This window comes from Falco naumanni, chromosome 8 (assembly GCF_017639655.2).
Source record: "Falco naumanni isolate bFalNau1 chromosome 8, bFalNau1.pat, whole genome shotgun sequence".
Classification (NCBI taxonomy): Eukaryota; Metazoa; Chordata; class Aves; order Falconiformes; family Falconidae; genus Falco; species Falco naumanni.
In genome coordinates, this window is record NC_054061.1 from 5,611,208 (window position 1) to 5,634,286 (window position 23,079).

The following is a 23,079-nucleotide window of genomic DNA, read 5'->3' on the forward strand; positions in this document are numbered from 1 at the left end:
GAGGAAAGAGAGAGAGGAAGAAATAAGAGAGCAGCCCGGAGTCTCTTCTGTTTCTCTTGGTAAGACATCCCCATTATCCATCAGCTCTGAATGGTGTTACTGAACTGGTAGTCAGCCAACTACCACCAGACATTAAAATTCATAAGAACAATTACAAGTTATTTCAGCATAAAGAGCAAAATGAAAATAAACAGGTCTCATTGCTGACAAGCCACAGTAAGAGCACCCTGCACTGCCCAGAGAGAAAGGTGCTGGATGCACAGGGGCTCCACCTGGGAACCAGCAGACCTCAGTTCTGTGCTTGGCGCTGCCACAGACCTGCTGTGGTCCAGCATTACTCAATAGCCTTGCTTCCCAGCTGTTAGAATGGCAGTGACGCTGTTATCCGGTAACCATAGCAATCCATTGCTCATCTGCACACACAGGCTCTGACACTGCCTCCAAACCCACTGAAGCTCAGGTGATGCCCCGGGGTGGTGGCTCTGTACCACTGGGGAAGGCAGGCATTGAAGATGCATGTGCTTACATTAAAGGCATTGCTTACACTGTAGAGTGTCCCAGGCATTAACCAAAACAAGAGTAAATAAACCTTCCAGGACTTGCTTAGTAAACAACAGGCCATCTTCACCAGCTCCTGAACACACCTGGCAGTTCCAGCTGCACACTGGCCTTCTTACTAGGCTTTTCAATTCCCTTAAAAATGATTATTAGGGGGGAAAAAAGTATTTTCAGTAGGTTTTAGGCCACACAAAGGTATTTCAGAGGAGATATTTTGGAATTCCTACAGTCCAAACTTAGGACGCTCAAGCAACAATAAAATATACAGTAATTTTGCTTAAGTGGAAATTTTATGGCTATTCCTATGCTATTTCTCTCGGCTTCTCACTTTGCCACTGATAGCTGTACAGGACCCTTACTAACACATAACTGTTATTAAATAAGTAGCAAATAATTATTAATAACAAATAAGCATCGGACAGTTTCAGTGCAGTGTAGTTAGGTACTGTAACCAGTAAGCAGTAAGTGAAGGAGAAGGCAGAGAGCATTGATTATAGTACAGTGGAATGAAAACATGAAGCTGCATCAATTTTATAAGTGCAGCAGTGCCCCAGTTACAGAGATTCTCCCTTTGGAAGACAGTTGTACTGTGAAGGACAAAAAAAAATGAAGAAAAAACTCCAGGAAACAGGACTGCTACTCTCTGGCTTAAGTTATATAAAGCAAAGAGCCAACATTGCATGCTCTGAAAACTAACCAAGATGAGATGACTCTAAATTTGGGGTTTCTGAACTATTCCACTTCTTGAAAAACAGAATATCAACTACCTTCAGAATTCCCAAGGCTAATTCCATGATATTCACTCCAATCCATGGTCCATTTCATGGTTTGTTTTCCAGCCTTCCTCTCCAGGATCAGCAGTGTTTACAGGAGGACAGGCAGCAGGGAATCATTAGAGCATCAAGAGATCTGCAGATGGCAGCAATGTTTTATGTTCTTCTGTCAACATCCAGGAGGTCTACACAGAGGACCTGAACCTGGGAGAAGGGTGTGCAGCACAACAGTCTGTCCAACATCTTGGTACTGCAATTGGAGTGGTTACCATCAAAAGCCTGTCTGAGAGTGCGCTGCAGTCCAGCGAGGGAAACAGCAGGACTTTGTGTGGGTGGTATTTGCACACCCTTGTATGTCCATGGACAAAGTCCCAAAGGGAAAAATGAAAAACATACCAGACAACTCAGACTCTTTGTGTATCTGCAGGAACAGATCTGAACTGTTAAAATGTCTTCCAAATTAATAAAAGGGCTAATAACCAGCCGTTTCAATAGCACCTTTAGGTTGTGGGGCTCAGAGCACTTTACAGAAGTGAGAATCCCTTCCTGAGATTATGATTCATTTTTCATGAATAAGCAAGCTGAAAAAGAAAAGCGACCCACCCCAAGATGCGCAGGAAGGCTCTGATATATAGCTTGCTTCCCAAGCATCTCTTAACCTGTCAAACCCTGCCTCCTGCTGCAGTGCTGATACAGCATGGGACGTGCTGCAGCAGTGCAGACAATTTTTGGTTCTGTCTGGAATACTTAGCAGCTGATGGCTTAAAATATCATCTCTGACTGCAGCAGTTGGGAACCATTCCCACTTACCAGCTCCACATGTGTCAGCTGCTGAGCCAGAGTGTAAGGGTCACTGCAGACGCTCAGGATTTCTCTCTGAATTGACGGAGGTTTACTTTTAAAGGCAACCAGTTTATCAGAGACAGCAGCACTGATCTTGACAATCCCTTCTTGCCCGTGGCTGAGGGTTGCAAGCTTCTGGTTCAGGGTTTGTAAAAGCTGATTCATCTTTTTCCAGTAGGCCTGGAGAGACAGGGAGAAAAAGAAATATGAACCACCCACAGAACTTAACAAAGGAGTGTTTTTATGCTGAATTCTCCCTTCTGAAAAATACTCCTAAGTCAGCAACAGGTTACCATTTTATTTTCAACACGGCTATTTCAGAATAACCAGTTGGCTTAATTACAGTTCTGTGCTCTGGACCAGAGAAGCAGACTGCAGTCAAGAGAAGAGGCAGGCAGTGCTGGTGGGTTGGGCTGGCACTGGTACTCACATATTCCTGCCAACATCAGGATCAGAGGAGAGGTAATGCTACAACACGAGTTACTGCAGCTTTCCGGAGCACAGCAGCATTCAGTACCTACCCTTTATGTCAGCTACATGTTGGCTGAGAACTCTGCTTGTTAGTGTTGCCTAGTCAACTCTTATTTATTAGGAATAAGAAACATTTCTAATGCTCTTCTCTCCATCCTTGTGAGCTGAAAGCAGCACAAGCATGCTGCTACTTGCTACCCAACTGAAGTGGTGAGCATCGTGTAGCTTTGAGTATTTAACGTCCAAAACGTTAATTGCTACTGAAGGAAGCTCATACTGTATTCCAAGCACAGCCATGTGCTCAGCAGGATGATCATTACTAAGTTGCTCAGGTTGTTCTCGGCGCTGGAGCAGCCCTTTGCAGACTGCGCGGAGCTGCTGGCCAGGGAGGATGGGCAGAAATAAACGCCTCCAACTCTTCACGACTGACAGATGCAGGTATCATAAAACTGAGACAACTGGTGGATGGGCTCTAAAGACATGGATTAATTGGAAACATCCTTGGGCAAAAGCCTCACACAGAGCGTGAAGCATACCCTGGCTGAGGAACACAGCCTCATGGGCCTTCCCAGCCAGAGAAAGGAGCATCAGGCATGGGTGCAATGGGTGCTTGCTCAATTTCAAAGAGCATGGTCACTTGAGAAGACAGTTTGCAAGCTAGCCTACTACCAGCTCCTCTTCCAGCACAAAGACATACAGTGGAAAGATCCTCTGTCTGCTCACAAGTGGAGTAACTCCTCACTCCCCATCCAAACACCAAGTTGCCAGTAACATCAGTTTGTAATCTATCAGTGTGACAGAGCCTGCAAGGAGCCTTTCCGTCACATCTGTACTGCACAGCAGCTGTACACCCTGGCACCCTCCACGCAGTCCTCATCATCACAAGAGGGACTTGGCTGCATTGTGCCTTCCCACAAAGGCCAGCACACACCTGTGTCACACCCCAAGTGGGACGCAGCCCAAGTGAAGTCTTGGGAAGTACTCCTAAATCCCATGGTTGAGATCCAGCCTTTGTCTTCCTCAGAGTTTTGTAGACTGCGGACAGTTTCCAGTGTTAGGCATTGACAGCACTCGCTTTTTAGGTGTTCAAGGTACCAGAAGCCAGAGTCAGTGCTCTTCTCGCCTACACAGGATCCCGTCTGCACACTGGAAGTAGCATCTCCTGCTACTTCTGAGTGAAGAATAACATGCTGACATGTACCGTTTCCATTACAGACTGAGGCTGGAAACCTTGAGAACAACCCAAGTGTTTTAACTTTTGTTGCAATACTTCATAAATGTCATACAGGTTTTTTCTAGCAGAAGGTTTCACGTTGCTGAGGAGCCTCCTCTCTTTTCACTCAAGGAAGAGGCTCTCTTGAGCTGGGCTGGAACGTCTGCCACGTAAGCAGGATGTAGTCAGGCTTTTTTGCAAAATAGCACTGGGAAGTCTGAAATGAAACAAGCACCTAGAAGGCAGGAGGGACTTGTCTTGGAGAATGGCAACACACGTTCTATTTGGAAGCAAATCACACAGGAGTAGTGAAAAGTTAGTGAGGAAGATGTAAAAATGAATAACTGAAATATTTTTTAGAAAATAAGAAAATGTTATTTCAGTTTTCATCTGTTCCTGATGTATACTAGCTCCAAGGAAGAGAGACTAGCATTCTTCATGTAAATCCTCACTCAGACAGATGGTCACACTTCTGGTTCACAAAGAATGCCCTGGACCCAAACTACTAACCGCCATCTAAGTATTTCTCCGGTTTACATCCAGGTGTGTTTGCAAATTTCAGCACAGTTTATGAAGCTCTATGAACAGAATGTTATTTTTTTAGTAGAAACTCAAATAGTGACGTACTTGCTATTTTGTGAACATATTTTGTAAACAGGGGAATTAATTTGGGGGGTGGGGGTGGCCACAGCACTGAAATCCATGCTTTCTACTGGATGTAAAACATTTGCCAAAAAACTTTTAGCTAAAAATCCAGTTCTCTTTCAAAAAGGAGTTTGGATGAGAAATCTTGGACCAGCAATGTCTGCACATTATCAAATTTTTCACTGTTTGGATGAAAAGCCAAAAAGCAGCATAAAATCGCTTGAAAGACATGCATATTAGCCAGTCTTCCAAGAAATCCTTTACCAAGAGATCTAGTTTCACCTAGTTTTGTAGGGAATATGGCACAAAAATACAGATATGTCTATATCTCAGTAAATACAGTAAACAAAGACTCAGGTAAGCCAACCACCTAATAAAGAATGAGATGAGACACACTTAATGGACACAAAAAAACCATGCAGAAATTAGTGCTCTTGAAGAGACTCACTGAAAATGGGTTGGATGCACCCTTGCCTAGAAAGCTTTTCTCCGTGTGTTGGGGGAGAAATAATAATAAAAATATAATCCTGCCTTTACCCTTTTAAAAGCATTTCCTGCCTTCTTTAAACTATGTTCACTAACCGAAAACAACATTGTTCATTACCTTCAACATGCTGGTAATTATCTTGCCACAGAGTGACCCCCCATTGTACAAGGGCTGCATGCTGGACTCTATCAACCGTTTTCATTTCATTGCCACATTAACAGTCGAAAGGAGCACACTACTGTTTAATATTTAAAGAAAATGTTTCGTTCTTAACTGGGAAAGTTCCTCTGAAGACAGCAGGCCTCAGCAGGTGGCTTAGGAGCTCAAATTTTAATTAAAATTTCTAACTCTAAATGCAAATCACAGCACTTACTAAGAAATGCTTCTCAGCATGGACACCTTTATAAGCACATCACAGAGCCTTTAGAAAGTGGACTCTACAAAGGACAGGAGCATACACTGCAGAGGAAAATCCTGCATTGACCTACATGGACTAGATGACCTCACAAATCTTTCAATCTTTCATTTCTGGGATTCACAATGGGAACAACTTTCCTCCAAACAACTTCGAGGCACCACCACTCTTTTGTGCTGTCCCTTAAAGAAGGAAATTTGCATTTGTAGGATATGAGCTGTTTCTTAAATTAATTATTGATTTTGCTCAGGCACAATCACTTGCAATTACAGTGCCTAGTAATATTTGAAAAACAATGATTTGAACCTAATCTAGTCTGAGGCCCCCCAGGGCACCCATAAGCATTGGTACACAGCTATGCATGCTCAAGAGCAAATGCGTGCAGCGCTTGCTCAGGTTAGGCAAATAACCTATTGCTTTGCATGCAAAAAGTGGGTATTTAGCATTTATGGCTCTTCACTGGGACAGCTACTGCTTTCAAAGAGCACCTGCAAACCCCCTGTTCTCTGCCCTTTTGGCAGGTTCCTTCTTTCCAGTGGACACGTGGTGGGTCTGTATGTGTTTCTCTCACTTCAGATGCTGAAGGGCTGCAAGGTGCCTTTCTTGGTGGTTGGCAGGGGCACGCTCATTGCCTCTTCCCCTTGAGGGAGAAGTTTTACTGCTCTGATCAATGGAATTGAGGCCACCTTTTCTCTTGTCTTACCTCCATCAAAGTGTCACACAGCTTCCCCGTCCCAGCCCTTCCCAGCCCAGCCAGCCGATCCGTATCAGCCTACAGCTACCCAAAGCTGCCAGCCGTGATGCCAGCACAGCCTAAGAGCAGCTGTTTCCATTTCTCTTTTGTTTCATGTGGGTAGGAGCATCCAATTTAATTTTCCTTGTACTGCAACCCTGCTAATTCCTTCTCTCTTCCCTCCACCCCTCTCTCTCAGCCTCATGGGTATGTGCTTTTTGTCCTACTGAATTGCACCCATCTGTGACCTGAAGCCAGGCCTTGATATAGCCAATGGAAATGAATTCTCCCACATCCCATGGTTAACCTAGAACTAATTAGAGACTCTCTATGTACAATTTGCTCTTACCCTTATTATTTTCATGGACTTTGTAGCATTTGTAATGTTTCTGAATTAATTTATGGGGTTCATCCACCTGAATTTGGAAGCAGGTCTCCCATAGACTCCATTCACTCTGTCCTACCCTGCCACACACAAGGCTCACACATTTGAACACCAAGACCATACAGCCACCTAGAGTGATTTTCTGCCAGCAGGCGACACACCACTGTCTCTGCCATTTTCATGCTCCCAGAGAAGCTACATGTTCATAAATGTATTTTCTTTAAATGTAAGGACTGTCCCTTGCTACGTCACCATGTCAGCCAAACAGGCTGGATTCAAGAGGAGCTATCTCATCCCACAGATCCAGTGAACCTGACGGGGATTCCAGTGGCACCAGTCAAACCGTGATCAGGGTCTGCTGCTCTGTGCCTCCTGCCTGGGTCCCTGCTTGCTCAAGCATAGGGCCAGTGAACTCCTTCACGCAGGACAGGAAGGAATAAGCCAAACCCTTGTCAGACTGACTAATGAAAAAGATGACAAAACACAAAGATTGTTTCAAAAAAATTACCAGGATGAAGACATGTAAAGTAAGTAATGGAAAATTAGATTTTGGCATAGGTGATGAAGGACATAAATAAATGGAGAAGGTGAGACAAGAAAGGACCATAAATGCCCTTGGAGAAAGGAAGCCTTCACCAGGTACCTTCAGGCACTGATGAGCCTTTTTAGCTCCCTAGTGCAATCACTTGACAACTGGCTGCTTGCTCCACTCCTCATTCACTACAGCAAACATCCTGGAGCGCTCCTTGAGCCCACTGCTCCGCCAGGATGACTGGTCTCGGGTCATGAAACTTCACTCCTCTGCTAGGCTATAACTTGGGAGATGACAGCCCTGTTGCTATTTGAGTTGTGACCACCACATTCGGTCTATACTATGCCTTCAGCTCTTCCATCTGTAAGACGCGGATATTATCATCTTACAATTCAACGTGCAGTAGGATAAATTCCACTGATCACTCCAACGCGTCCCCCTGTCACTGCCATAGGAGCACCTAAACTGAGAGATGTGGCTTTCAGGGAAGCTACTTCAGGTTTTAACTGTTAAAGGAGAAAAAAAAACCTGTGAGACTGTCAAAGAAGAGGCGTGGAATAGAACGTGGCAAAAAGAAGATCCAAGTGGGAAAACGAACTTAACATCTCCATGCAACAGCCCAGGTCAGGCGGCCTCACCTCATCACATGGGGCTATCCTGTGAATCATGTCTTTCAGATGGCCAATCATCCGCTCTTCCTGAAAGTCATACGGGAATGTCTCTGTCCACTCTGTCAGCAACTGTAAGATTTTGGGTCCAAATTTTCTGATCCGAGCCTGAAATGGAAACCAGAATGATAGGTAGAAATTGAAACACATTTACTCATTAAAGTCTCCCAGTACATATGTACATCACTGAAAATGGGGCCAGATTTTCAAAGAAGGCACTTATGGTTGCACCTGCAAAATCTGCACACATGCAAACAAAGAGTGTGGTGCACAAGTGATACGATTTGGCATGCAAAATATACCAGAACTTAGATGCATGCACAACTGTCTGTTTTACATGCAGATTTAAGTATTCTGCACATGCAATTGGCCAGTTTACGGCTGGATGGACATTTTGTTGGTGCAACCTTTATACCTTTTTTAAAAACATCTGGCCTTTTTGCTGATTTGAACCATATGTTATTCCTTTTGTACTTACAACCCTCCTATATTTTCATCCTTCTCTGAAAAATTGATTGGAATGTATTTCTTGACCAACAAGGAGACTTTTTTTTGCTTCTTTGCTTTCTGGCTGTATGAAAAAACTGCTTAGAGACCAGGGGCAGATGTAACATGAGGAAGAAAAGATGGACAAAACACCAGCATTTCAGTCACTTTACCTGGGCTACTGATAATGTTGCTCTCTTCCCACATGAACTCAAGGTCATGACAGGACAAGGGCACCCACTCACATAACACACAGCTGATTGCCCACTTGACTTTTGGTGTAGATTTATCTGAGGATGCCGCAGTGCGAATAGTCAAGAAGATATGGAGCAAGGAGGGATATGTGGGGAACAGCACACCCGGTGCATTAGTGTTATCTCAAAGGATGGCCTGTGTAGCTGCTTCCAAAGCTTTTATCCTCCGTTATCCAAGAACATGTGAAAAGGAAATTGCGTTAAACAATAAACTGCATTTTTATTTACAGAAAACACAGACCAAAACAAACAGCTTTCTTCTGCATCCTACGTACTGTAGCTAAAGTGTACCCTGTAATCAGGAAAAATTATACTCTTGAGCTCCACAGCTCTCTGCTTTTCAACCAAGGTGGTTAAAATGTGTATTTCAGCTTTCCACCAACAACAGGTTGCAATGAACCACATCTCTAAAAATAACTGCTGTCAGCTAGCATTAAGCTCATGCTCAAAGACCAGCAGGTGGCTGCTAAAGGGAAAGCTTTATTGGAAACTACAAAGGTCTGGGGAGACATTTGCTCCAGCTGTGTAAACTGCTATTAAGAATTGAAGGAGAGGACTTTGTGCACGTCACAGGACACAGGCAATGGGAGGCCATTTGCGTGCAAGGTTTCAAAGTCAGCCCCACTCTCAGGAACACAAAATCAGCTGTGTCCCACCAGTCTGCGTTACTACAGGCCAGTCCAAAATGCAGATTCACTTCAGGCGAACAGAGAGATCTTCATAAAAAGACAGTATTTCTCATTTCTTGCAAAGTTTAATGAGCAACAAAACTTCACAATGCCCACATTTTAATCCTCCTAAACTTGCATCCGTTGCAGCATCAGAGAGCAGAACTCAGAAAAAAACTCAGAAAAATTGTTTTGTATGGTGCATCTCATACAGATATTTCTATGAACACCAACTGTATGGGCGACCCAAGCACCAGATTTCTAAGCAGTCTGGCTGATCGCTCTCCATAGTGAAGTGGAGCTCCTGTTACTCATGCAACCAGTTGCCTAGGCAAAAACAAGCACGTGTGTTCAGGTGTTGGTGATTCAGTATTTGATGCCAAAAACAGTGTTTCAAAGCTTGAAAGGCTGATCCTGAGACTAATTTCAGAATTTGGGTTTTTTTTGAAAGTTGCAACCATCGCACACTCTTCTCCCCTCCACTGCACTGAAGGTGCATCTCCTGCTCCAGTAGGATAGGTCTTCATCAGTGCACCGAGGAGAGCTTGGGTGGAATCCCGCACTGAACAGGATCCAGTGGGATCCATCTCCACCACACTGTCTGTGGGACTGCCAGAGGATGCACATGTGTTGTTACACACAATATCAGTCTGCACAGTCCCTAGGGCAAAACAGGAGGAGTGCCGACACAGGAACAGCTTGGGTTTTCTCATTCTGTTGGCTTGTCACAGCCTCGCTACTGCTTTAGCTCATTCCTGGTGTGCCAGACAGCGCCGCTCTGCAGCACGGCTGTGCGGACGATCTGTCAGTGCCGGCAACGGGAGGTTAGTGGGGAGCTGCATGCTGTTACGTAGCGTTCAAAGTGACAGGTAACGCCAAGAGGAAATATTACTGTACCAGAAGCAAGGAAGCAAAAGGGCAGACGCATTAAGTAAAAATGGGAGAGTGGGGTGTCGACATCTGCAATTCAGTGTGTGAGGTTTACATCCTACCTCCTTGCATCCCGCACGCTTCATCAGAGCCTTAAAGAAGTTAAGAAGGAAAGTCACCTGGGAAGACTGAGACAGGGGGAAAGGTAAAATTAGAAGAAGATTTGAAATCACCAGTGCTTGGAGCACTGCTCTTGGACATGGATACTAGGATGTGCCAATGTCAGGATCTCAGCGGCAACTGTCATCCTTTACCGGAAAGTTTCATTCAATCCAAAGGGAGGTAAAGGACACACACCAGAGCCCCAGAATTCTCTGCCCATCGAAAATACATCACATTTTTCTGCTGTAAAGATAAACTAACCTTGTCCAGCACAGGGTCATCCAGCCGCTGCTGCTCAATGCACTTGTGGCAAACTCGGGACAAAAGCTCATGGGGTTCAATGAAGAGTCTGGAACTCAGCAGGAATGTAAAGATATAGGCTTTCTGCAGGAGAAAGACAAGGAGACCTGCTGTAAGCAGCCACACAGTGGGTAATATTGGCCATAAGAGCCCCAAACTCCATGGTTTTTGCATTTCCACTGGGACAGACCTTTACGTCTAAAAGACATAAGCACTTCTGACCCTGAAAATGGAACTGCCTACAGCGGGTGCAGCAGCAGCACAACTAACAGACAGCACAACTAGGGGTGCACAGAGGCCAGTGAAAGCTAAATGTGTAGACACTCAGGCATCTCTGTGTTGTACCAGGTTGTGAGCTGCAGATGCCCCCAGATTGGTCACATCTTGCTATTGCCCTGCAGGTCTCACCCAGCCTGTTTTAAGAAATATTTCATTTATTCTACTATCTCCCCAAAATTCACTTCTATCAGCCAAGCCATATAATATGCAGTCCCACATCTGTGAAGCTGTGGGAAGCAGGCCTGTTGGATAAATCCTTGGATTATTTAAAGTATTCCAGCAGTGAATTTAAAATATATGCGTGAATCCTCAGTTGTTTGCATCCTAACCCCTCCTGGCACCTGAATTACCTTCTTTCCCCCAGACCTAGCCCTGCTCCCGAGCAGCAGGTCCAATATTACATATCATACGTTGCTTAATGAAAATCTCACAGCCTAATCTGTCCACTACCTATTTTTATGGCCTTTCTGTTCTTTTTTTTAATTGATATACTTCTTTAGTACTTATTTTTAGCTGATCAGAAACTGAGCTGTGGGTTATTTAAAACATGCTGTCTGCTCTGCATTGATAACTTTTATAGTCTTCTAAACTGCCCAGAAGTCAATGCCACCCTGTGCTTTGAAATACAAACCTTTCCATAGAGATATATTAGCACTTAGAAGTCTTCCAGTCAAACTCCATCCTGAATTCCACTCAGGATGTGCAAAATCCAGTGAAGTCAATGGCTTGCAGGACCATAAACCTGCTGCCAGTGCAGATCCTCACACTGTTGGTGAGGAAACACTGAATATTCACTGACGGAGCAAGGATTAGGGTCTGGACTGTGTTGTTCAGTGACTGCAAAGTTGGTGTGAATAAACCCCAGGTAAATTATGAACCCACCAGAAGGATCATCTCTGTTGTCACTAAGGGAATGCTTTGTACACAGACAAAACTGGATGAATGCAGCAGCCGCTGCAATTCAGCCAATTTAATGGCAGTTCATTCCTGAAGTTTTTTGCTTCAGTCTTCATCTAAACCTCTCTGGGATATGCTGCTAGTTTTGATGTGCTCCGACTGCTATACCACTAATTCATCACCACCACAGCTTCCCCTCTCCCCCACCCCATTCTCTTATTTAAAGGCAGTATCAACGTTGGGATCTGCTTTTTCATGGGAACAATTATAGAGCAGTGAAACAGCAGTTAAAGCAATGCATCAATTTACCAAGCTTTAATTGTATGCAGCTTTTAAATTAGCCCTCTTAATTCAAAATTTAACAAATTTGCACTTTTGCATAAAGTGCTGCCCCGATTCATCAAAATTAAACTGTTTATTATACTGTGAATTGCTTACTTCAGGGTAGTAATCAGTGGTAGGTATCAGATGCTGGATTAGAGCATCCAGAGATGCTGAGGTAAGGTTTCCATCCTGGAAGATCAGTCCTCCTTGTTCATCTTCTTTTGAAGTATGTAGATGAGGGCTGAAGCCACATTGGGTAAACATACTGGTAGAACTCAGCGTTTGGGGCATGCCTTCCTACAACACAGAAACACCTGTATTAGGGACAAAAGCCACCAGATTCACAGCCACATCTGTCTTCTGGTTGATACAAAAAACACAAGCCACTAATGAAAGTTTCCTGTTCACAAAAATAACATGATCCCTTCATTATAACCTCTTTCATTGTTGTCATTGGCCGGTCATGCTTGTGATGGGAAATACACAGGAAAATGGGATGTTTTGATTTACGCGTTTGGGCCAGAAAGTGTTGACAGCCACTTTGGGCTCCCACCCCAATCAACAGTGTCTGTGATGACTCCCTTTTTGCTGCCATTCCTTGTCACTCCCACACTGAAGAAGCAAGATACTTGGGACCTGAATTCAGCAGGTTCCTGAGCAGAACACAACCGTTCGTTTGAACCTCTGCCCCCCTGAGAACGAGGCAGGGAGAATTTAGGGTGACAGAGGGAGAGAAAAGGGGTGTCACCTAAGGCTTGCTCAGGATGGACCCTGAGAAATGCTCTGTGGCTCCCGTGGGACAGGAGAGCTGTCAGTGAGCAAGGAGGTAGAAGCAGGACCAGAAGACAACGGGGGGAGGATGGAAAAATGAAGGGAGTTGGAGGGAACAGAGAAGATAGGAGGAGATGAAGAAGAGATTAAAGAGCAAGGAAAAGTGAGGAAGAGGGAGAAGGCAGACACCTGCACTATTTTTGGAGCGTGAAGTTAGTCAGTCCTAGATCTATACTTAGGTACTAAATAAATGTTTCAAAAAGAGCCTGAACATTCATCAACTTCACTGGAGATGCAGAGTCCCCAGCACCTTTGAAAGGAAGCCAGGCACGTAGCCCAGTTTCAAGCTCCCTGTATTTCAGTTCTCTGGGCTCTTCAGGTTGCATTCTAGGCTCCATCTCAATTTTGGGGCTTACAATCAGCTTTAAATGTTTCTTCTACTAAGAAAAGTTGTTTTGTTCCTGAATTGGTGCAGAGGGACGACAGATTTTGCCCTGAGGGCTTTCAAGCATCTCCAGCTGCTTCCAAAATCCATCCTGGAAGCTGCTCCGCTCTCAGCTAGAGGCAGCATTACAGGACGTGGACTGGGAAACGGACAGTGCATGCTCACTCCCAGGTCAGCAAATGCATCACCCAGAGCAAGGGACCCCATTACCTGACTATTTGCTTCTAAATATGATTTTACTTAGTGTAAGGGAGGGTGGGGAAAGAGACGATGGAAAGGAAGAGTCCTAGAGCCAACCCCTACTCCCCTGAGCAGCCACAAAACTCCCAGGACTCCGGCTTCTCCCTCCTGAGCATAGCCTCTGCTGGAAGAGCAAGATCTGCACCCCGCAGCCTGCTGAGCTGGCACCGACCTCCCACGCAGGAAGGTGCTGGGCCACAGGCAGCCTGCTGGTGCTCAGTCACAAGCAGCCAGCAGATACACCCGACTTTTAAATATATTTCTCTGCCCTTTTCTGTATCCTGTTCCATCCACTTTTCTGCCTCTTTACCACCGCACACAACTTCAAAAGCTGCCCCATGGATATGGCTTAAAAATTTGAGCTTGCTGTTCTCCCTGACATCCATCAGTAGGTGTGCTGTGACCCAGCCAGCTCAGCTTCAGTTACACGCATGGTATGTTGTATTTACTGTTGCAAAAGCACCTCTTTACCTGGCACAACCCATCTACTCCCCCAAAGCTCAGGCTGCTCCAACTTGCCAACTCAGAGCCTTGGGCCACCGAGGATGAGAAGGGCAGTGTGCCTGGAAGCCAGGCAGGGTGCGAAGCCCTGGGAGAGGCTGGGGGCTGGGTCCCAGCACCGTGGGAGATCAGGCTTTACGAGCAAAACTTGGGTGACTTCATCCTTCAAAGGAGGGACTGTTCCCTGGGTGGCAGCAGTGTAGTTACTGCATCTTATCTCATTCTGGGAGGCTCACATGGGGCGGGAGCGCAGGGTGCCTCCGGGATTTGCAATCAAGCAAGAAGGAACCAAAATGTCAAAACCAACAAATTCCTCCCTTGAACAAAAAATAAAATAGATGTCAGGGATTTTAGTTTAAAAGACCAGAATATTTGAGTGTCATCCCAGCTAGGATGGAAGTTGAAGTATCTAGTTTTAATGAATGTGCAGATGTGCCTGTTAATAAGGCTCTGAGAACAACTAATTGCTGCTTTTTGTACACTGCTCAGACTCTGAGTAGTAAATGGGAAAGACTGCCAAATCCCATTTGTTACTTCTAACATGCTCTATGTTAGGTCTTGTTCCTGTGGCAATAATCCCAAGAAGGATTGCATGTCCATATAGATCAGGAAATAAATCTCATGGACATATAGCTGTCTAGATGAGGAAAAGAAAAAGTTAAAACATCTGTGAACTTACAGGACACATCCTGGCTTCAGCCATAGAACAGAATTTGAAGTAATAATTTATTCAGTGCAATCCCTCATTGTCAATGCCATTTTTATTATCAAATAGAAACATATCTAAACAGGATATTGCCTGAACTTCTGCATCTCATTACACAAGAAATCTTGCTGAAATACATAGTAATGCTTCCTAAGAAAAAGTTACCTTTTTTTAAACAGCTGAATAAAAACAGCTGTACAACTGTCACAGAGACATCTGTCTTGGGTATTGTGAAGAAATTAAATTTGACTTTTTATCATGCAGTTCTTGGTCTAATCTCAACTTTTCAGGCAAGGCCTATGTTGTATCTGAGCTGGTGCCTCGTTGCCACCTTACTTGAAGTTAACTGATCCTGTTCTGTTCACATCAGGATGAAGGCCAACTGTACAGAGACTAAAAGCCTCTTGCACTACTAAGCTTGATACTAACTAACATTAATATTTGGCAGATAGGAATTTAGGACAGGGACTTCTCTGCTTGCAACAGCTGCTTTCTTTTTCTGTACATACAGTTTCTGAAATACTCTTTCCAAAAGTACTAAATAGGAACACGACCTTGCTTTGAAAGAGTCCAAACACGTGATTGCCTGCAGTAGGCAGATGAGGTTATGCTGTCAATCACTCACAGAATACAGAAACAAGAAGGAAGGTACCGAGAGAGGAAAACAAACAAGCAAACAACCTTAAGGAGATCTGTCTTCCTGTACTGACGGTGGTTTGGATGATGGAGAAGGCAGGCGGTGTAGATTGAGACAGACCCTTCCCAGAAGAGCAGAATGACAGGTAAGGGGAAACACCCCCAGGCTGCAGAAGGGAAATTCCAGTTGAATGTAAGAGAAAATCCTCCCCTGGGCACCACGTGAAGTTGGAAGAGACACCTGGGAAGGATGTTCAACTTCCATCCTGGGAAACTTTCAAAACCCAACTAGAAAAGGCCCTGAGCAAACTTTGAAGTCAGCCCTGCTTCGAGCAGATACTTGGACTAATGGCCATGAGAGGTCCCTTCTGATTAACTTTTCTGTGATTCTAATACAAATCTTCTTCAAACTGTTCAAGTATTGCCCCAATTCTGGGCTTTTAAATACAAACCATGGCAAGTAAAAGTCAAGCCCAGAGCATTAGATCATATTTGTAAAGAAGTCCATGTTGGATGTAAAAACTTTATCCCATTTTTCCTGGAAAGAACAGCTCACATGGTAAAAATGGCTCAAAGCCTCACTTGAAAACCACTTGAACTTAACCAGGAATCAGTAAGATTTAAGCATGTGAAAATTCAGTAATTGTATTTATATACAATTATATATATATATCTACACACTAATAAAAGGTAAGTGCTTCCCTGAACTTTAGTCCAATTAAGCACACAACGTTTCGCTGTTCCTCTCATTTCAGATGGAAATCAGATGCTAAACTTCAACCAAAACTTGCAGGATGATACAGAGATCTCAAAAGCGCCTGGCTTCTTCCACGTGCCATAAAGCCGAGCAGCTGGTAGCAGAGAATGACCCAAATTAGTGACCTTCTGGGCAGAGAGCAACAACGTGAGCTGACCTGCTGCTGGGCTCAAGAGGACTTGTAACTTGTATGGAGGTGAGAGACCATACAAATATATGGAGCTGAAGGAATGGCACCACCAACCCTGCCAGGTACAGGGAAATCTAATCATGCAAGGAAAAGCCAAACCCCCAAGTTTCACAAGTTTCTGCTGCTCTTACATGTACTTACTAAGACCTAGAAATTTCCAGCAGTAAACATACTGGAGGGCTGGTGCCCTGACTTTGGAACGAGATAGCGCTATACACTGATCCCAAGACTAGACTTCATGCTTGTGGGTTCAGAAGGAGCAGAGATGCTTTGCTAACAGCACACGGGCTCTGGTGGCAGCGACAAGGGTAAAACAGAATGTACGCCTTGAAGGACCACTTGATAAATGGTGCTCCAGAAGGAGGGCTGCTGGCGAGGGGATCTTAGTGAAGGGCACACTTCCACATCCCACCACGTAAAATGACTGATGATACAGGTGGCTGGCTGCACATGTGCAGCATTTAAACTATCTCTGTGCTCTAAAGGACTGAGACCCAGAGACGGGAAAATGTCTCTGCACCAGTTGAAAATAGAAAGGCAGACTGTTTCTGGGACTGGTCTCTGTGGGAGAAGGCAGGGCATATGGCTCTTTCCTTGCCTACAGAAAACCAAGGTTATAGAATGAAAAAAAAAGCAAACGGGGCTCAGCACTGTTATCTGCATAAAGGCAACATAAAATGCTACTGAGCTGAAACAGTAGCATTTTGCATTAATTTTATGAAAATGTTATGTCTACCAGCAGTGGCACAGTCCGATCAATAATCCCAGCTCTGTGCAAGTCGTGCTAAGCAAGAAGGTGCAAAAAAGGTCTGTCCTCATTGTCGGGGCACTTTGCAGTAAGGTGTCCTCGTGACCCTTCTGTTCCCAAGGAGGAGCAGGACAACTGTGTCACACTGGATTATAGTGGGCTCCTCCGTGTTCTCCAAGACCTTGGTGTTGTGCATTCAGTCAAGGATGCTCTGATTGGGAAATGCAACAGCTTGTTCAACTGTGGCTTTTTTGGATTATGAAGTCTGGTTTGCTGGAAGTGAGCCCGCTGCCACTGCAGAGGAAATGCACTTCTGGGTGTTACAGTAGTAACTGGAACAGGGAATCTTTGCTTATATTTATTTCTACCTCTACGCTTTTTTTTGCTGTTGTTCTGTTTCATCATTCTTGGCTTTTCATGTTTATTAAAGAGTGCCTTTCCTTTACATTCTTTTAATATATTTCATACATTCGTAAGACTAGAAAAGAAATTTAAAAATAACGGCAATATACTGCTTTTTAATCTTTCTCTATGGGCCAGGGCAGCTCAATATTCCAACACAGTGATGAAAACAGATAATCCACAGACGCTTCTCACTACAAAAGATACTGCTTACACAAAAATATTTAAGAACTTGATTCACTGATCCAAAGCACAGAACCAAAGGATCACCAATGCTCGGGAGAAAAGCTGCCCACAAACTCTACATCCACAAGTGCCTTAAACCCCCTGGAAAACCAGTGCCCCAAACCTGGAAAACAGAGCAGGGCATGGCTTACAGACAGGACTGCCTACTGATGAGTGTAATATGGGCCCATCAATCTGCAGCAAGAGAGGTGCAATGTGCTAGAGGGTGGCTAACAGGCTGCCAGCTCTGCCTCCCTGGTGCCAGCCCGGTGACCTGCAGCAGAGCCATGAAGGTAAAAACCCCACCAGCTTTCCCCAAGTCCACTGCCTGCTGTCACAAATGTACCCATGGCAAGTACAGTTAGTGCCTACGTGGACATGAAATGTTCAGGAAATATTTAATGTGATTTTCAGCGGCTTTGATGTGATAAGTGTTTTATCCTTTATCAAAAACTTAATCACACTGTTTACTTTGGATCTTCATTTCATCTCTGCCTTCCATCTGCTCTGCCTCTCTCAAGGGGAAACAAGAGCTGCTACCACGTGATGAATGGAGCTGGGCTGCAGACTTATCTTCCCACCCACTTAACTTTCAGATTAACAAAATAAATAAAACCCTTCCCACTTCAGGGATGAAAGGCACAAGCTTTTGACAATCTCCCACCAGAATTACAGGAGCTAGAGTGGATGGTAAGGAAAGGTGTGGAGGCTGGGGTGTCCATCCATGCCATATGGGAGGATCCAGTTTCACTCACTATCCTGACTACGACCGTGGGCTCCTCCTTACAAGAACTCAGGGTGTGCAAGTCAGTGCTCAGTGAGCAGGAGCAGGGGATAAATCAAGGCTACGGGAGACTCAGGGTCAAGCAAAAGTTGGCAAGGCACAAACTGTAACAAATATACCTAATCTAGAGTGAGTCGGACTGGTTCTTACTCCCGTCAGGGAACAGAGATTGGAGATGTCTCCCATCCCAATCCTGCAAAAGTCTTTACTGTTCAAACTTTCACCAAAACTAGAGCTCAAGAAAGTGCAGATGGTTCACTAAAACATTTTGGAAAAACGTATTGGAGAATTCTTGGCCAGCATTTGTAATCAAACCCATTATCCAACCACCACCAATCTCTCTATTTGAAACTAGAAGAACTTTGCTGAAGTATTTCCTCTGCTCCAAAAGCATCAGGAACCGAGGGATGGCCCAGATGATCTAATGGGCTGCACCGGGCTGCAGCTCAGAGCAGACGTACAGATCTCTTCTCCCTCTATGTTTAGTTGCAATGACACCAAAACCGAGGTGCTGTTTGCTCTAATTCACATCCAGGTGAATCCTGCCCCAAACAGAAGTCACTATGGTGATGAACAAACAGTGGGATAGGAAACTGGAGCCAAAGGTGATCTACTTAATGCCACAAGTGGGAGAGGAACCAACTCCCACTCCTATTCATTAGGCTTTGGCGTCCAAGCTCTGACCAGTTACCACCTAGGTGGCTTGGAAAAGACTTTGACTCCTAAACCAAGGCTCAAGTAGGTAACGACTGAAGGAGCAGAAACAATCGTGCAGTGGAGCAGGCTGCACAGTGACGGCCAGTTTCAAACTCTCTCCCGTTAACAACTTCAGAGACAGCCTGAGCACACCACCTGGAGCCAGAAGGGTTTAGCTGTTCACAGACGCGTTATGTGACATGGAGACTTTTCTATCAATGATGCTTCTCATCTCTGCTACACGCTTCCTGCGGGTCAGGACACGGCACAAGTTCTTCAGCTGTTCCCCATGAAGCCCTCACTTTCTGCCCCATCCCCTGGGGAACAAGCCCTGCTCCAAGCTCTCAGCCAGGACAGCACAAGACACAGCTGGGTCTCACCTGCCTCCGTACCTGCCCGCCGCTGTCCTACAGGCCTAAATACTGGCAGGCTCGGCAGAAACTTCAGCAACAGATACTCATTTTTCTCTACATTACTTTGAGTAATTTTCCAGCTATTCATCTTTGCAGACAAAAAAATAAAAATTCAGAAGATAATAATGAGTTAAAATTCAGATTTTTCTCTACTTCTTTTGTAGGGAGGGAAGTAGAGGAAAAAGGATCAAAAGAATTCTGATGTTTCAGAAAACAAAAGGAAAACCACTGCAAAGTAATTGCTTCCAGTTGTCAAGGCCATGGTTATAAACTTTTTTTTTCAGCAAGAGTACCTGGCATTAACAAACTCAATGTATTTGATGCTGATTTAATTCGGAAACCGGTAGCAGATGTAAGTTTCTTTTCACCAGGCCATAAAACATTTAATTTACAGTCCATGAAGTTGTGAGATTGCAGAAAACTCAACCTGTCAATCCCAGTACTGTTGGAAATGGTTACATGAGCAATATAATGAAGCTGTACAACTTAGAAACACAAAAGAATCACAAGTGAAAAGAACCACAGGATACGAAAAGTGGGGAAAAAAACACTTTAACTGCAATATTCTCCAAACTCAATAACAACGATTATATCTCAATATGGGCTGGCTCCCTTCCATTGCTACCCATTCCTTGCAGCAGCTGAGGCACTTCACTGAAATTCCCATGAACAGGATTGCAAGAGCAGCAAGTGAATTTAAGGGGTTTGGGTATCTAATCAGAATTAGACAATAATTGTATTTCCTTTGATCCCACCTGGTTCTCACCTCTTACTCATCTCTCCTCCCAAATCACTTCCCTAAAGAATTCACCCCCCAGCCCTCTCCTGTGGAGCCTCCTTTGGGCGTTGCAGATCAGGAGGGGAAGGAAAACTCCTGATGAATCTAAATCAGCAATCACAAAAAGCAACCTTGGGCAAAGTAAGGGAAAGATGAGCAGAGCAGCGGGGAGCAAGAGGACGGTTCTACAATGCGTTGTGGCGCACGGCACTCCAGAGCAGGGGAGGGATGCAGGCCAGGAGCCTCAGCGTGCCTGGAAAACTTTTTTCTTTTTCTTCTGTAAAATTTCTTTCAAGGAAAGAAAAAGTTTTCTCTACATCTGTTTTGGCCCGAACTGAAGTGCTCTGACCTGCCCTGGCAGTTGCTGGAGCCTGCAGCTGCAGTGGATGCTGCTGCCCACCGCCAGTCCTGGGGAGGAGGGGCAGCGCGTGGCACAGCCCCAGCCCCCAGCACAAGGTAGGGATGGGGATGCACTAGGAAGCTCCGACTGAGGGGGAACAGGCTACAGGAGCAGCTAAGCTGCAACTCCCATGGGAAACCGGGGAAGCACCTAGAGCACAAACCCTCTTCATCCAGTTTTTCAAGGGAAAACTGAAACCAAAGTGACCTCTGTAAAAGGCGCTACAAACTCACTCACACACTAAGCAATTCTTGATGGGCTTCCAGCTTCTCCATAAGAAAGCATTCTAATTCAAAAGAACAATTCCAAATATTCTGACCAGCAAACGGGCCCAGCATCTACATTGCCCCAGAACATGCAGAGCAGCTCTCAGGTCTCCATCCTCTCCCTGCTAGCCCTTGGGCGAGTCACAGAGCAAAGGCTGATGTTCACAGCAGCCACAAAAATGATTCCTTTGCAGCAGACCTCCACACCAGAAGGGCCTGGGGCATGTGGCACCTGCAGCGTACATTGCAATGTGACAGAAAAAAGCTTCAACTCAAACACCAAAGAAATTACACAGCTCTACTCTCAAATATTGACTCCGGGCTAGAACAAAAGCCTTTATTCTCCAAGCTACGCACACAGCTGCATTCACAGGCAGCCAACAGGACAGGCATGCCTACATCTACCAGCTGAATTTTTTCCATCATGTCAGTAAGAATGATCACAGCTACTCTTGTACTAGAGGTTTATGAGAAATATCTGGCAGTCAAAATACTACAGTGAAAAAAACAACTACACTAACCAATTACCTCGAAATCTGATGGACATGCCTCAGAAAGAGACCCAATTTATAGGTAAGGAGGCATTAAATCAATTACCAGCATGGTACAAGCAAGAACAAGGTCACCTTGCTGAAGGAATATTTCTGTTTATGCTCATGTCAGAGTATTTTTTCAATAGAGAAAAATGAAAAGCTGATTATCATGAATTTGGTAGACTGGACTGAAGTAGAATGTAAATCAGAAATGAGAAGATTTATGGCCAATTAAATTGAACTCCAATCAAAATCCCATTCAGACAACAGTTCCCTGGAGGCTTCAATTTGTTAGTGCCACATTTTTTTTAATAACTTTCTTTCTCATGTAACATCAGCAATAATAAAAGCCCTTCAAAAACAAGCTGTGCTGCAAAAGCATTATTTATCTTAAAATGCCATCATTACCTGGAATCGGAAAGCATTGAAAGGATGCACCGCAATTGCTCAGGAACAGCCCCCCATAAAACTGCAATGAGTGTAAAGCTGCTTTTTTTTTTTTTTTTTTTTTCTTAGTTTCGGAACGATTTCTCTGGTTCAAGTCTGAGGTATTTCTCCTGAGTAAAAGCAATTTGGCATCAACCCTGGCATAAGACTGAACACAGCCTCTGATGTCTCGGATCCTTTCCCAATATTGCACGTGAACTATGGGGCCAGTAGCATATCTGTGCCTCATCATTATCCAATTTTTAGTATTATTAGGAGGAGAACGCCTACCGATATATTCCAGATGCCCTTGACAGTATTCAAATGTATGCTAAAGCAGCAGTCTGGATTTCTCTCACTTTAGGCTAGAAAATCTATTTTCTGCTCTAATGTGCCTCTCCCCTTGTGCCTCCCCTTCCTCCCGAGTTCCTGGTAAAAGCCTTAGACAATATAAAAAACATTCTGGTGCATAGGATTTTTTTTTTTTTTTTTGAGCAAAATTTATCCTTCATCTTTCCTTAAGAAAAAGGATTTCCTTTTCCTTAAGGAAAGAAAAAGGATACATAGAAAAAAATAGAAGGAGGAAAATGAGAGTGCTTAAGAGTGGGAATGAATTACTGCACCTTTTGTTAAACAGAGAATCACAAAATTTTCCCCAAGTGAAGTCGGATCTCAACCAGGCATGGACAGAGAGGGAAATCCCGGAACAAAACCATGCAGGCAGTGTTCCCAGAAACCACTGACATCAACAGGAGCCTTTTGGCTCAGTTCAGTTGTCGCGGACGGGCCACCACTGTGACTGCCTGGAAATCAGTCAATGCCTGGATTTTCTTGCTTCGGCAGAAGTGGTGAGGAGAGGAAGTTATTTAAGGATAACTAACAGTTGTCAATCTGAAGGGCTGTACGGTTTTGTAGGGCAGTCTGGGCTGCGGCATCGAACTCACACTTATAAATGAGAATGCTGCAGTGGGAATTTTATTTCATATCTAAATACATGGGCATGACATCGTGACTGCCTTCAGACCTCAGCAGCCACCGCCTCTCAGGAACTGCTTCTTCGAAGCCAAACCTGGAGGAATCAGAGCAGCTTAAAAGCAGCATGGCAGAGTCTGGCCCCAGCAACACCGACAGCTTTGCTTGAGCAAGGACGCCTCTCCCCATCTAAATGAATGCTGTCTCCACCGCATGCTGTCAGAATT

At 44.5% G+C, this 23,079-nt stretch overlaps 1 protein-coding gene across 1 annotated transcript in view; it reads right to left on the bottom strand.

Annotated features, from left to right (window-relative positions):
• RASGEF1C (RasGEF domain family member 1C) overlaps positions 1-23,079 on the bottom strand; it is a 74,759-nt gene that overhangs the window by 15,486 nt on the left and 36,194 nt on the right. The window contains exons 2-5 of the mRNA XM_040603866.1: positions 12,078-12,260; positions 10,425-10,547; positions 7,694-7,831; positions 2,142-2,354 (exon numbers count right to left, since the gene is read on the bottom strand). Of these exons, the coding sequence (XP_040459800.1) occupies positions 2,142-2,354; positions 7,694-7,831; positions 10,425-10,547; positions 12,078-12,254 (651 nt within the window). The 5' untranslated portion in view covers positions 12,255-12,260. The remainder of the gene's footprint in view (positions 1-2,141; positions 2,355-7,693; positions 7,832-10,424; positions 10,548-12,077; positions 12,261-23,079) is intronic.